The following is a 15393-nucleotide window of genomic DNA, read 5'->3' as shown; positions in this document are numbered from 1 at the left end:
AATTGTGGCTTCTTTGAAGGAATAATTTCTGAGGTCTTTGTTTGATACTTGTTCTGACCGCAGGAGAGATCGCCCAGCTGTCTTATTTCCTGTAAACTAGGCAACCTTTATTGTAGGCTATATCTTCATTAAATCCATGAATCTCCTTCCCCTTAGGTTTGAGTTTCTTAGTTCCTTTGGGAAGAGATCAGGAGCTTTTTTTATGGCATGCCTTACCCTTTCCAGCCCCCTTAGCAAAAATTTTGAGTCAGTTCTGGAGCTGGGGGTGGGAACAATGGCAAGCTTCTCTGTGAGTGACACCCCCACTCTAGAAGCTGGGTAAGAGTGGGGGAGGGGTGGCAGCAGCCTGAGGTGCTTTAGGCTTGCCTCTCTTGGCATAGGACCATTGCAGCAGGAGCCAGAGCAAAGATGATCAGGGCACTGTGCCCAGCATGAAATCTCCATTCCACAAATGGGGGCAGGGTCAAGGAAGGGAGCTCCCATCTCTTGACTACACCTGCCTGGAATTTGGCTCTGTACTAGGAGGCAGAAGCCTGGATGGGAAACACTGCTGTCCTGCTCTTCTCAGGAAGTCTCCCTTTGACTGTGACCTGGAGGTGAGACGCTTGTGTTCTTGGCTGCAGCAGCCTAGAGTGGAATCTCTTCCTTGCTGAGCTTGTTGGAGGGGGCGGTCTTGGTTTAGGCACCACAGACTCACACCTTTCTTAACAAATTTTTGTAGATTTTCTTGAATAGAAGTTCCTTCATTTGCTGTTTACCCTTAGGGACATTTCAGAGGCTTTACGTGTTTTTTTTACGTTTTTGTTTTTATTTTAATAATTTCCACCAGTTTTATTGCAGAGGGGGTCAGTGGAGCTCTTCATGCTGTCACGTCAGAAGTTGATCTTTCTGGGTTGGTTTTTTAGGGCTTCTGCAGGACGACATACAAGTAGCTTATTCAGGGAGCTTGAATGAGAAGACAGTGACATTTTTAAGTTGATAGGTTAACAGAAGAAAAGGTTCATGAATTCTGAGGAAGGATAATGTGGTAGGATGGGAAGGTAAAAGGAAAGGGTAGCCTGCTTTATTGTTTAGATTTCTTTATGGGTTTTGGGATACTTAAAGCCTTGGACTTAAAAGTTTTGAAAACCAAGTGTCCTTAGGGAATGTGAATGTGTGGATTTTATTATTAGCTCGGTGAACAATAGCTTTATCCCACTGTTTAGTGTGTTATTTTTAAATGGAATTCAGTTTTGTGATTTTAGTGTACTTTTGTGGCATAAACACTTTTAGGAAACACTGCTAGCAGCATTAATAAACCAAGTTAGACTTTATTCCATAGAACATTGAAGTCACACACCTGTGGGAAATGTTTTTATTGAATTTTAAGTTTATATATGACAAGAAAAGTTGATTCATAGAGCAGCTGTGATTTAGCTGGATTGTTACATTCAAAGTTGGTTGTGTATAGTATAGTGATCTTTGTAATGTTTTATGGAGTGACAGTAATGTGTTCTACAGGAGCCATAAGACTTGTGTGTTAAAAGCACTCAACTACAATAATGTATTAACATAATAGATTTAGTTCCTAATTTTTTTCCCTCTAAAAATTTGGTGCCAGTTTGAATCACATGACTTCAAATGCAAATTAAGGAATTGAGGAGGACTTTCTTTTCTGCCTGCCCCCTAATTCAGAAGCAGGAGAAAAGCACTGAACATGGTTTGTATACCTACTTATCTTTCCCTAAAAAGTTTTTCCTTTTATCCTGTTCATTGGGAAACTGTAAAACAGTATTTCTCCCCCTCTATCACTATCTTCCGGTATAAACTGTAGTGGGCTATTAATATATTCTAAATGTTTATTTCATTTTTAGTGTTGGATTTTTATAAATCAGCTCAACACATACTTGAGTCCTGATTATTTGCCTGAAGGGTACAAACAGTGTGAGACCAGGTCACGTTTGAGATTTCAAGGCATAAATGCACAGCAATTTAAGTGACTGCAAAATAAAGAAGAGTGAAAGCAGTGCATGTGCTCTGCTGTGATCTGGGACCTAAAGCCGATTACAAAAAGCATTTAGGATTTGGCTAGGCTTTGAGAAGTAGGGAAAACATCCAGTTAGTTCAGAAGGCCTGAAAGCAGGAATGTGCATAGTATCTTCAGAGTACATGAGGTGACTACACTTTCGATATAGGAAGGTTTCTTTCTAATAAGGAAAAATGCCAGTGGAAAGATTAATTGTGGTGGACCTTGGATGTGAAACCAAGAACTTTTGACCGTCTCTTTTTGTGTGTGGTTAGTGAGAAGCCATCATGTCTGGTGACAATGTGTAAGGTGAATTGAAAACTAGGCCCCCGAGCCCAATTTTCTCTTCATTTTCCTTGTCCTTTGCTTTAATGAGGAGTATGGATTGTGTTTCAAATTAAAGTTTTTAAAGAGTTCATAACTCAGCACAAGCTTCTCCATGAAAACCAGAGTATTAAAGAATAAGCACATATAGGCCTGAGTTATTCATAGGTAACTGAAGTGTTTGGGCTTAGGTGGAGTCAGACTAGCTTGAATTCTGGTTTTGCCACCCACCATGTAACACTGAACAAATCCTTTAACTTATAAGGCTGACTATTCTCATCTGGAAAGGGAAGCTGGTTCTATCACCCTCTCAGGATTGTGAGCATTACATAAGAGAAAGCTTGGAAAGCTCTTAACACACTGCCTGGCAAATAGTAGACAATTCTGATGAATACCTTTGCCACCATTAATTGTTGTTATTATTAATCATTTTCATGTACTAATTACTATGAATTATATTGTTTCCAGAACAGTGCATTCTGAATTTTGATCTTGTACTGTAGAAACACTCTTGCCATCTGGTCCAGAAAGAATCACTGTCCTGACCCACCCAAGTTTCAGGACCTAATGGTGGTCTTTAGATTTTCTTTTTCTTTTTTCTAAGTGTCTTGCCTTGTCAATGAGGGCATGCAAAAAAAAAAAAAAGCAGGAGGTCTGGGTGCCAGAGAGAAGACACCATCTGCTGCCAGTTGTAGGGGAGAATGATAAGCTTTGGATTTTTAGGGCTCATGCAGTATTAGGTTTTTGTTTTACATCGCTTTCCTACAGGTAGGTTTTGTTATTACTCTTTAAACTATGGTGTTTATTGTCCAAAAATTTAGACTTATCTTTACTTTTCCCAGGTTTAAGCCGTTTTTTCCATTCCAAACTTCGCAAGGATTTGAAGAAGATGAAGAAGAGCATATCCATATACAACAATGGGCACTTACTGAAGGCCGCCTTAAAGTTACATTGTTAGAATGTAGCAGGTATGTTCTTTATTTCATCATTGCTACATTATGGGAAAGAAAGTGCAGTGAAAATATACTTAAGCATGTTTGTGTTTGTTCCCCCTTTGTGTTAATTTATTATGTATGATCAGTAAATCTTTAATCATAAATTTCATAAAACTAGTCCTTTCCAGCTTGCAAAAAATATAAACCATATTTTAAGAAAGCATTCTAATGGAGAGGATCATTTGTCCTTCAGTAATTCCCAGACTTTTTAAATGTTTGATGCTCTGTTGGCATATTTCCAATTTACTAACTATTGGAGAGCTGTTTATAGTATAACATTTTTGAGACTTGTTATGTGATAATTGGAAATACCAATCAGAAATGCTTAGAAAGCCCTGTGATTCTTAAAATTTTAGAGCTGAAAGGGATCTCAGAAATAATCTTGCCCAGCCTCCCTTATTTTACTTTGCCTGCCCTATAGTCTAAACTGTGTTCATATCTTGCTTAAACTACTTACCACACTAACCTCCTTACCTTTCTCCTAATACTGGTTACCGATATAACCACCAGAATGGCCTTTTTAAAATGCAAATCTTCTTTTCACTTTCCTACTTAAAATTCTTTAATGGCTTCCCCGTTACTAGAATATAGACCCAAATCCTTGCTGTGGTCTGCATGCCCCTCTTGCCTCTCTGGCTTTTTTCTCCTCTCAGCGCCTCACTCGGAGTGCCTCAGCCACATAGGTTTTCCTAAAGGAAGATGTTGGTAAACTTTCTCTCTCAAGGGCTAGATAGTAAATATTTTAGGCTTTACGATTCACATGGTCTCTGTTGCTCGGCCATATAGTATGAAAGCAGTCATAGTACATGGTATGGCTGTGTACCCATAAAACTCTACATGTGAATTTCATAATTTTCGTGTGTCATGAAATATTCTTTTAATTTTTTTCAATCATTTAAAACTGTGAAAACCTATGGTAGTTTATAGGCTACACAAAAACAAGCAGGGGGCTAGATTTGGCCCATGGACCATAGTTCACTATTCCCTGCCTTAGATGTTTTACCATACTAAGCTTCTTATGTTGACTCCCCACTGTCTTCCAGGCTGAAGGCCCTATCCCATTTTCTGCTTCTTGAAACCAAACTTCCTAGATCGGCTTCAACACCTGCCTCTTTAATGTGTCTCCTGATCATTTCAAGTACAAGTGTACTGCCCTTATGCTACATTTCTATGACACTTGTTTATACCACTTATTTGGTACTTATCACTTCTATTTTTATTTCCCGCCCATAATAAAAACAAGTGCCTGAGTACACAGTTATATTTTGTACCTAATATATTTGTGTCCTTGCTAATAGGTTAATTTTAAGTATACTAAGAATGTGCTAAACATTTTTTTTGTTTTGTGTTGGAATGGTTCAGTATTGTACATCATTATGTCAGAAAGACTGTTTGAAAGGAATGCTCTTATCAAAGACTAAATATGCTGTAGATTTTGTAAAAGGGACCGTAGTGTACAGTTAAATGACACAAGAAAAACACAGCTCTCACAAGTCTGAATTTGAATTGGCTAAGCTAATACGTATGTAAGCATGAGTATTAAATATCTAATTATAATTTGGGTTTGTCACATTAACATTAGGAAGGACATTTTTCAAGTGATTTGTGTCTAAGGAAATTTTGACCAGATGTTTTTTTCTCTTTCAGTGAATTTTCTTGTAGATTCACATTTCTTGTAGATTCACAATCATACCATTGGATTATCTTTTCCAAAATAGTCATAGCAACTTTTAAATATTAGAAGGGCAATTTTGGACAGAATTTCTTAACTCTCCGAATCTACCTACTCATCTACCCCTCCCCAAACCTGTAAAAGATAGCCTTGAAGGAGATTTATTATTCACTTATTCAACATACATTTGTTTACTATGATGTAGATGATATGTAATAAAGAGATAATGTGCTAGGAACTTTTATTTATTTATTTTTTAAAGATTTTATTTATTCATTTGAGAGAGAGACAGAGACAGAGCACAAGCAGGGGAGAAGTAGAGGCAGAGGGAGAGGGAGAAGCACAGTCCTCGCTGAGCTGGGAGCCCGACATGGGGCTCGATCCCAGGACCTGGAGATCATGACCTGAGCTGAGGGCAGGCGCTTAACCATCTGAGCCACCCAGGTGCCCCCCCCTTTTTTTTTAGATTTTACTTATTCATTTAAGAGTGTGCCAGGAATTTTTAAAAACTAGTTCTTTTGCCTTAATGTTGCTGGTGGGGTTATAGATTGATTATATCTTGGGAGGAAGCACACTATCTAAAGCGTTTTCCAGTCACTATCTTTATAAACCCCACCATGTAAAGTTACCTAGTATTGTGGTGCTGTGTTATTTTCACACAGTTTAAGGATTACTTAAAATTGTTTATGAAGGAAAGAATAAATTACTGTTTTCTACTCATCCCTGCCTTTTTGTCTTCAAATTGAATTCTAACATTCATTCTCATTAAAATCTTACTTACATTGTTTTTCTTCTAAACTATTTTCTTAGTATAAAAAGTAGAATTCTCAGGTCAGATGGATCCCAAGTTTGTAGGATTTAAACTAAAGAGGACATATTATTGTAATCTAAGCATTTATATTTTAATAATTTTTCCTGCTCCTGAATGTAAACTCATTTTGTGTGATATAAACTCTAAAGCAGAAAGAAAGTGACACTGTAAAGAAAGTAGAAGAAAAAATAAGTGTCCTTTTTTTGGAGGGAGGACAAAAAAAAAATGCTTATCATTTCAATTTTGGAAACTTAAAGGTTTAAGACCCTTGAGATGTTTTTTACCATGACTACTTCATTTAGTGATATGAAAAGGTTTGAGGCAAATAGAATAAAATTATTGAATGATCAAATTTTTAAGAGAACATAAACATTTTTTTTAAAGATTTATTTATTTATTTTAGAGAGAGGGAGAGCATGTGCTTGGGGGGAGGGACAGAGGGAGAGAATCTTCAAGTGGACTCCCAGCGAGCACAGAGCTTGATCCTATGACCCATGAGATGACCTGACACTCAACCCACTGAGCCACCCAGGACCCGCAAGAACATAAACATTTAAAATTAAAACATTTCTGTGGACCATTTGTATGTGGATAAAGTTGTTTCAAATTAGCATGCTGTCATGAGTTAAAGTTTCCTGGGTTTTTAGCTTTTAGACATGCATATTCACATTTTTCTTGCTTGAAAGAGACGTATATGTTCAAGTTGTTATAATGTCATATGTATCATTTACTATTGTTAATAGTTTTAGGTTAACATTCTTATGAATGCTTATTTCCTAGGCTTGTAGAACTTGACCTTGAATCTGGTAAAAATAATAGAACTTCAGTAATTTTTTTCCCAAGTCCATAAAATAGAACATCAAACTCATTATCCCCAGACAACCATAGTTTTCTATGAGGATTTCTTTTTCTTTCTTAAACTTTTTAATTTGAAGTAATGGCTGTGTTGTGAGGACGTTTTTTAAACTTTATTTTGATGTAGTTTCAGACTTACAGAGGGAAATGCATTTTTAAATGCATTTGCCGATGAGGAAACGAATCAGAAGTATCCATAGAAAACAAACTTTACTGAAAATATTGGAGTTGTGGAAATAATACTGGCATTTGAGGTGGAAAGTGCTGTGTTCATATCTTAGCCATGTGCTCTTACTGCTGTATGTCCTTATACAAGTTGCACATCTCTAGAATGGGCAAGGATGCTTGCTGCCTTGCTAGTAATTGTGATCAGAGAAAGGTACATAACCCGCAGTGCCTACTGCATAGCAAGCCTTCGACAGATGTAGCCTATATTTTTTTTTTTAAGATTTTTATTTATTTATTAATTTGAGAAAGACTGCGCAAGTGATGGGGGGGAGCAGGGATAGGAACAGAGGGAGAGGGACAGGCAGACTCCATGCTGAGCGAGGAGCCCAGTGCAGGGCTCTATCTCACAACCCAAAGGTCATGACCTGAGCTGAAATCAAGAGTCAGATGCTCAACAGACTGAGCCACGCAGGCGCCCCAGTAGTCTCTGTTACTATGCCTTAATATAATCATAGTATTTATCAAGAAGAAAACAAATCTTTAAACAAAAGTATATTTTTCTTTGTGTATTTGGTTGTGAAAACTGGAATTTTTTTAAGATTTTATTTATTTGAGAGAGAGCACGAGTTGGCAGAGGGAGAGGGAGAAGCAGACTCCCCAGTGAGCAGGGAGCCCCATGCAGGGCTCTATCCCAGGACCCTGTGATCAAGACCCGAGCCGAAGGCAGACACTTAACTGACTGAGCCACCCAGGTGCCCCCTGGAATTTGAATTTTATTGCTTTAAAAGGGTCTCGCGGTGTAAAGGGAAGTTATTTTCTAATTATCTGAAATATAGTTTTGAATTTCCCGATTAAAATCTTGGGAGCAGAAACACAACTTCACTTGTAAAAATTGGTTCTAACACTTTGTATTTGTCAAATTTTTTTAAAAACAGTCATTCTGAATTTTTTTTGCATTGACTATAGCTGATTTTTTTTAACCATAGATGAACTCAATTGCTGTATTCATAGCACTGCTATTAGAAGACTAAATTAAACATTCGTGTTGCAATCATATTGAGATTATTTTTAGATTTACAATTTATCTCATAAATTACATTCCATCTTAAAGGATTTGAGGTATTTTGCAGAGAAAATATATGCCCATGTGCAGTTAAATAGAAGATAAATTATATAAAAAATAACCATATAGAGAAGAAAAGATCAATTTTCTGGCAGCAAAGGAAACTTGATGGATTACTTAGCTCTTATTTTCTGGTGTACTATACATGTTCTTCAGGGGAAAAGAAATTCTGGCACCAAATTCTAGATGGGATTTGTCATATACATCTTTATGTTAAAAGACATTGATATAATAGATATATTTTCTTTTCTTTGGCTTATTTTATCAACCAGTTATATTTTAAACAAACTAAGTTTGTAGTTGGTGAATGCAAAGCCTATGAAATTTTGTTGTGTGAGAGTTCTGTACTCTAAAGCAGTATATTTAGGATAGCCTGTCCTAATTATAGATAGGAAATTCTGATTAAGGTCAGTTCTTCACTGAGTCACACTGTTCTAAAGTCTATATTTTGTCATTAACTTCTAAAGTGTTTTGTTTTACTGGGTTCCAAAAATACATCATTTAAAATTTTTTCAAATGTTAACACAAAGACAGAAAACCACAGCAGTTGACATTCTACTCTATTACCAGGAGTCTTCCCTTATTCCCTAATTATCTATTATCAGCATGGATGCATGGATTCCTGTTTTTTTCTTTGACTCTCCTTAATTATTTGGTGCCTAAGTTGTCCCGAATTGGGCCTCTGGGAGCCTCTTCAAACTGGCTCCGGTATGCTGCATCTGACATAAACTTGTCTTTTTTTGCTTCTTTTTATTTTTTTTTAAAGGTCTTTATCACTCTGTGGTATAACAATTGTTCTAGGTTCATTTTGTATCTTCTCTGTCTCAGTCCTAGAATCCGCTATTTTTCCAAAGAGCCTTGGTTCCTTTTAGTAGAAAATAATACTAAAAATCAAGATCTGGGTGTTGGGTATAGTCATTGCTACTCATATATAATCAGAGGCCCCATTAGTGGACAGTTAACAAATACATAAATGTATAGACACTTACAGGTATATAATATATACAACACATATATAATTTAGAAATCGTGAATTGACCCAATATATCCAATTCCAGTTCATTCTCATAGGGTTGTTCTGTGCCTTGGTTTTTGCTCCTTTCATATTTTTGTCCCTTGAACCCTGGCTCCCAGTAACATCAGCAGTTTACTCATTTGCTTTATCCCGTAATACCTCTCAGATAGTTTCAGACTTGCTTTGTCTGTATAAGTAGAGAAAACATACTTACGAAAAGAAATTCAGGATTTATAAGTTAATCAGAGAAAGACATGTATCATATGACTTCACTGATATGAGGAATTCTTAATCTCAGGAAACAAACTTGAGGGTTGCTGGAGTGGGGGGGGTGGTGGGAGGGATGGGGTGGCTACATGATAGACACTGGGGAGGGTATGTGCTATGGTGAGTGCTGTGAATTGTACAAGACTGTTGAATCACAGATCTGTACCTCTGAAACAAATAATGCAATATATGTTAAGAAAAAAAAAAAGATAGCAGGAGGGGAAGAATGAAGGGGGGGGGAGTCGGAGGGGGAGACGAACCATGAGAGATGATGGACTCTGAAAAACAAACTGAGGGTTCTAGAGGGGATGGGGGTGGGGGGATGGGTTAGCCTGGTGATGGGTATTAAAGAGGGCACGTTCTGCATGGAGCATGGGGTGTTATGCACAAACAATGAATCATGGAACACTACATCAAAAACTAATGAAGTAATGGATGGTGATTAACATAACAATAAAACATTAAAAGAAATTCAGGATTTATTTGCGGTTCTCCCCCACTCTACCCAAGATTAAGGGCATATGGTCAAGTACTATTTTCATGAATTAGATTAATTTCCCCCCTTCAGCGTGTTATGTTATGCATTTGAAATATAGCTGGGTTTATTCTTTTCTGTTTGCTTTCAGTTTCAGTTTCCCTCCCTCCCACCTCTGCCTTTCCATCCTTATTGATTCTTATTTTAATATGTGGGGCATTAACATACTTCCAAAACCCAAAATTATACAAAAACATATACAGACAGTCCTTACTCCACATGGAACTATGTTAACCAAAACCCTGCATATCAGAACAGTGCAAAGCAGGGACAGTGTTCTATGTAGTAACTCAAAGTAAGGGGTGCCTGTACAGTCATTCAGATCTTCTGTATCTTTACTAATTTTTTTAGTCTAGTTCTTCAGTTACTGAATAAAAGTGTGTATAAATCTTCAAGCATGACTATGAGTTTATCTCTTTTTTGTAGTTATTAGGTGCATATTTCTTCTTGACATACTGACCCTTTTACCATTATGAAGGGTCCTTTTTTGTTTCATAATATTTCTTGTCTTGGTATTTATTTTGTCTAAACTGATAAAGATGCTACAGTTTTCTTATGTTTATTGTTTGTATGGTTTCTGTGTTTTTTTCTACAGTTTCTTACTTTCAGTCTTTTTTTTTTTATATTTAAATATAAATGGTTCTTTTATGTGTAGTCTAACAATCTCTGCCTTTTCATTAGACTGTTTAGTTCATTCACATTTAATGTAACGATTAAGTTATATTTAGGTCTGTCATTTTGCCATTTATTTTTTGTCTCATCTGTTTGGCTCGGTTTGGTTTTTTGCACCTCTGTCCTTTTTGTTCTTCCTGTTTTGTGAATCAAACATTTTTAGAATTTAGACTTGACACAGACCTTCAATTTGTAAAAAGCACAGTATCTCTGAAGCACAATAAAGTGAAGCACAATAAAAGGAGATATGCTTGTATTAGGGGAGGCAGCTTCAAGGTGACATTTTGATAGTAGGAATTAATCCTTTAATGGCACTATGTCCATGTTATATAGCAAAATGTTTAGTTCTTCTGTAGAGAAGCCTGTTAACATGATGGATTTTGAAATTCATTTACAAGACAAGCTGTTTTAGAAGTTACAACCACAAAATAATTTCTACCTTGCATTGGTTTGTGAATCCTTCATTTAGGTTATAGTATTGTTTGATTCTATTCACTTGGTTATTTTTTATTCTAGTGGTAACTTTTTTTTTTCTCTGAGTAGTTGATAAATGGGTGTTGTTATATTATCTGTATTTACTTTAATGTTTGATATTTTATCTTTTTTATTTTTATTTATTTATTTTTTAAAAGATTTTATTTATTTATTTGAGACAGAGAGAATGAGAGAGAGAGAGAGAGCACATGAGAGGGGGGAGGGTCAGAGGGAGAAGCGGGCTCCCTGCCAAGCAGGGAGCCCGATGGCGGGACTCGATCCAGGGACTCCAGGATCATGACCTGAGCCGAAGGCAGTCGCTCAACCAACTGAGCCACCCAGGCGCCCCATGATATTTTATCTTTTTTAAAAAGGGAAAAAACCTAGCTAAATTTGAAGATATTTGGGAGCATGACCCTGCAAATACTTACATTGTTATTAATAGCATTTATTACCTGTGGTATATAACATATAATAGGCACTTTGCATTCATTATTTCTGGCTCTCAGAATATCTTTACAAAGTTAGCATTATTACATCTATTTTATAGATGATGAATTGAGATCTATAGGTTACTTGCCCAACACGTCCTGTCTAGAATTTGAATCTAGGTTTGTCTGACTCCAAAATCCCTCATTCTGTTATCTTTATATCCTTAAAAAAAATCTTACCAAGGAAAAATCTGGTCCAAAAATTTTTCATTTTATGTTAGAAATATACAAATTTTGGAAATTTTTTACCTGTTTGAGGGCAAGTCATTATTTTTAAAATGTTACCTTTTCAGGAAGATCTTCGGACAGATCTTGCATACTAATAATGAAAGGAGAGCTCAGAGGAAATTAGCTCAAATATGAGACATTTAAATTTGTGTGAATGATGTTGAAAAATGGGAGGAATTACTTGGAATTGTTGCTGAATATTATTCCTTCAGGTCTTTAAAGCTATTTACATCTATAACTATAAAGGTCTGTAACTCTGAATTTGATATAATCCCACCATAATGAAGCAGCAGAAAAAGAACTCAGGGAACCAATCCCATTTACAGTTGCAACCAAAAATAATGAGATACCTAGGAATAAACCTAACCAAAGAGGTAAAAGATCTGTACTCTGAAAACTATAAAACACTTATGAAAGAAATTGAAGACACAAAAAAAATGGAAAACATTCCATGCTGATGGATTGGATGGATTTAACCAAACATGGTTAAAATATCTGCACTACCCAAAGCAATCTACACATTTAATGCAATCCCTATCAAAATACCACCAGCATTTTTCACACATCTAGACAAACAATCCTAAAATTTGTTTCAAAACACAAAAGACCCTGAATAGCCAAAGCAGTCCTGAAAAAAAAAAAGCAAAGCTGGAGGCATCACAATTCTGAACTTCAGCTAGCTATATTACAAAGCTGTAGTCATCAAGCAGTATGGTACTGGCAAAAAACAGATGCATAGGTCAGTGGAACAGAATAGAAAACCCAGAAATGAACCCACAACTATATGGTCAACTAATCTTCAACAAAGCAGGAAAGAATATCCAATGGAGAAAAGACAGTCTCGTCAACAAATGGTGTTGGGAAAACTGGACAGACAGCAACATGCACAAGAATGAAACTGGACCGCTTTCTTATACCGTACACAAAACTAAATTCAAAATTTTTGTAAGACCTAAATGTGAGACAGGAAACCATCAAAATCCTATAGGAGAACATAGGCAACAACCTTTTTGACCTTGGCCATAGGAACTTCTTACTAGACACATCTCTGGAGGCAAGGGAAACAAAAGCAAAAATGAACTATTGGGACTTCATCAAGATAGAAATCTTCTGCATATCAGAGGAAACAATCAGTAAAACTAAAAGGCGGCCTGTGGAATGGGAGAAGATATTTGCAAATGACCTGATAAGGCGTAGTATCCAAAATCTGTAAAGAACATACCAAACTCAACACCCAAGAAACAGAAATAATCCAATTAAGAAATGGGCAGAAGACATGAATAGACATTTTTCAAAAGAAAACATCCAGATGGCTAATAGACACATGAAAAGATGCTCAACATCACTCATCATCAGGGAAATACGAATGAAAGCCACAATGAGCTACCACCTCACACCTGTCAGAATGGCTAAAATAAACAACACAGGAAACAACAGATGTTGGTGAGGATGCGGAGAAACGGGAACCCTCTTATACTGTTGGTGGGAATGCTAACTAGTGCAGCCAGTCTGGAAAACAGTATGGAGGTTCCTCAAAAAGTTAAAAATAGAGGGGCGCCTGGGTGGCTAAGTTGGTTAAGCGACTGCCTTCAGCTCAGGTCATGATCCTGGAGTCCTGGGATCGAGTCCCGCGAGCAGGGAGCCCGCTTCTCCCTCTGACCCTCCCCCCTCTCATGTGCTCTCTGTCTCTCTCATTCTCTCTGTCTCAAATAAATAAATAAAATCTTTAAAAAAAAAAAAAAAAAGTTAGAACTACCCTGTGACCCAGCAATTGTACTACTAGGTATTTACCCAGGGGATACAAAAATGCAGATTTTAAGGGTTATCTGCACCCCGATGTTTGTAGCAATGTTATTAACCATAGCCAAACTATGGAGAGAGGCCAAATATCCATCACCTGATGAATGGATAAAGAAGATGGGGTGTATATATATATATATATATATATACACACACACACTGCAGTATTACTCAGCCATCAAAAAGAATTGAAATCTTGCCATTTGTAACGACATGGATGGAGCTAGAGTATATTATGCTAACCAAAATAAGTCAGAGAAAGACAAATACTATATGATTTCACTCATGTGAAATTTAAGAAACAAAACAGATGAACATATGGAAGAGGGGAAAAAGAGGGAAGCAGACCATAAGACACTCATAACTATGGAGAACAACTGAGGGTTGATGGAGGGAGGGAGGTGGGGGTGGGTTAAATGGGTGATGGGTATTAAGGAGGGCACTTGTTAACGATGAGCACTTGGGTGTTATATGTAAGTGATGAATCACTGAATTCTCCTGAAACCAATATTACACTATATGTTAAATAACTAGAATTTAAATTAAAGTTTAAAACAAAAAAAAAATAAAATCATATAGGTGATTGGGAAAAGAGCCAATAAGACAAAAGTGAAAATTTGTATTTTCAGGGACCTGTCTGAGTGAAATATAGATGCTTATGTGAAAAATCAGGGCCAAATTTGCTAGATGTTTATGTGAAAAATCAGGGCCAAATTTGCTAACAGAAAAGTCCAAGATAGTTATCCTTTAATCAGAGGGAATTATTGAAGGTGTCTCAAGGTTATATTAAGAAACACTTGTTTTAAGAAGATTGCTACTTATAAGGTAGATTGCATAGAGAGAAAGGTTAAAGCCCTAGAGCCTAATTAAGAGGTGTTAACAGGGTAAAGGTGAAGAGGTAAGCACTTAAAAGATACGGATCAGTAGGGACAGAAAGAAAGGGACAAATAGGATAACTAGGACAGGGTTTCCCGAGTGGCTGAATATGTGGATGGGTATAGGTGGGGGAGGCAAATGACTGTTAAAGATTTGAGTTGAGCAAAATTATGGTAAAATTGACTTCGATTTGGTCATCGAGTATTGATTATTTTTCTAGATATTGGAGGTTATAAAGAGCAAGACACAGCTACTGCCTTTTAGGACTAGTGTGAGAAATAAAGGTGCTTTTTTCAGAGATGAATGTGATTTCATATATCTTTAGTAGTGTAGGGTATGGTGAGATTTCCCTGTACAAGTGGTCTGTAAACTTGGGGTTTTAGAAGCAAAGCGGAGAGGGGTGCCTGGGTGGCTCAGTCAGTTGAGCTTCCACCTCTTGATTTCAGCTCAGGTCATGGTCTCGGGGTCATGAGATTGGGCCCCAGGTTGGGCTCTGTGCTCAGCGTGGTGTCTGCTTGGGATTCTCTCTCTCCCCCTCTGCCCCTCCTCCCACTCGCGTGCTCTCTCTCTCTGTCTCAAAATAAATAAATCTTTTTAAAAAAGAAAAAGAAGCAAAGCAGGAAAAAGACAAGGACTGGACATTAGGTTTGGAAGTCTTTGTCAGAGATAAGAGAGTTGAGTTCTGAGTAGGATGGTTTCAGGGGGAAGGGAGGGGTAGTATAGGCCCTAAGCCTGTATAGGAGGAGGTCAGCTACGTTTGATTCTTTTCACAACCAGTGAGTTGTTACTTGACTCCCTACAGGTGCAAGACTCCTTTCAAATTAATCATTTAAAAAAAAAAGGATTTTTATTTTTCCTTTTTGGTGTAAAATGAGATTCTTACAGAAGGGCACATTGGGAATTACTTTCCTTTTCTCAGTGGTTTGGTCTTGAGTCATATAAATTCTGTCTCTTGATAGGTGGTGTTTGTGTTTATATTTAACATGAGGTTTCAATATACTTCTGTCTTTAGAAAAATTAACCTTTTGAACTTGGAAATAATACCTCTTTCAGGAGACAGGGGTCTAAAGGCAATTTCCTTT

The 15393-nt window shown here is 36.9% G+C and overlaps 1 protein-coding gene across 1 annotated transcript in view; it reads left to right on the top strand.

Annotated features, from left to right (window-relative positions):
• PDZD8 (PDZ domain containing 8) overlaps positions 1–15393 on the top strand; it is an 80044-nt gene that overhangs the window by 21884 nt on the left and 42767 nt on the right. The window contains exon 2 of the mRNA XM_035029904.1: positions 3172–3297. Within this exon, the coding sequence (XP_034885795.1) occupies positions 3172–3297 (126 nt within the window). The remainder of the gene's footprint in view (positions 1–3171; positions 3298–15393) is intronic.

The sequence above is a fragment of the Mirounga leonina genome, unplaced genomic scaffold (assembly GCF_011800145.1).
Source record: "Mirounga leonina isolate KUSES-001 unplaced genomic scaffold, KU_Mleo_1.0 Mir_114, whole genome shotgun sequence".
Lineage (NCBI taxonomy): Eukaryota > Metazoa > Chordata > Mammalia > Carnivora > Phocidae > Mirounga > Mirounga leonina.
This window is presented reverse-complemented; position numbering and strand designations above follow the sequence as displayed.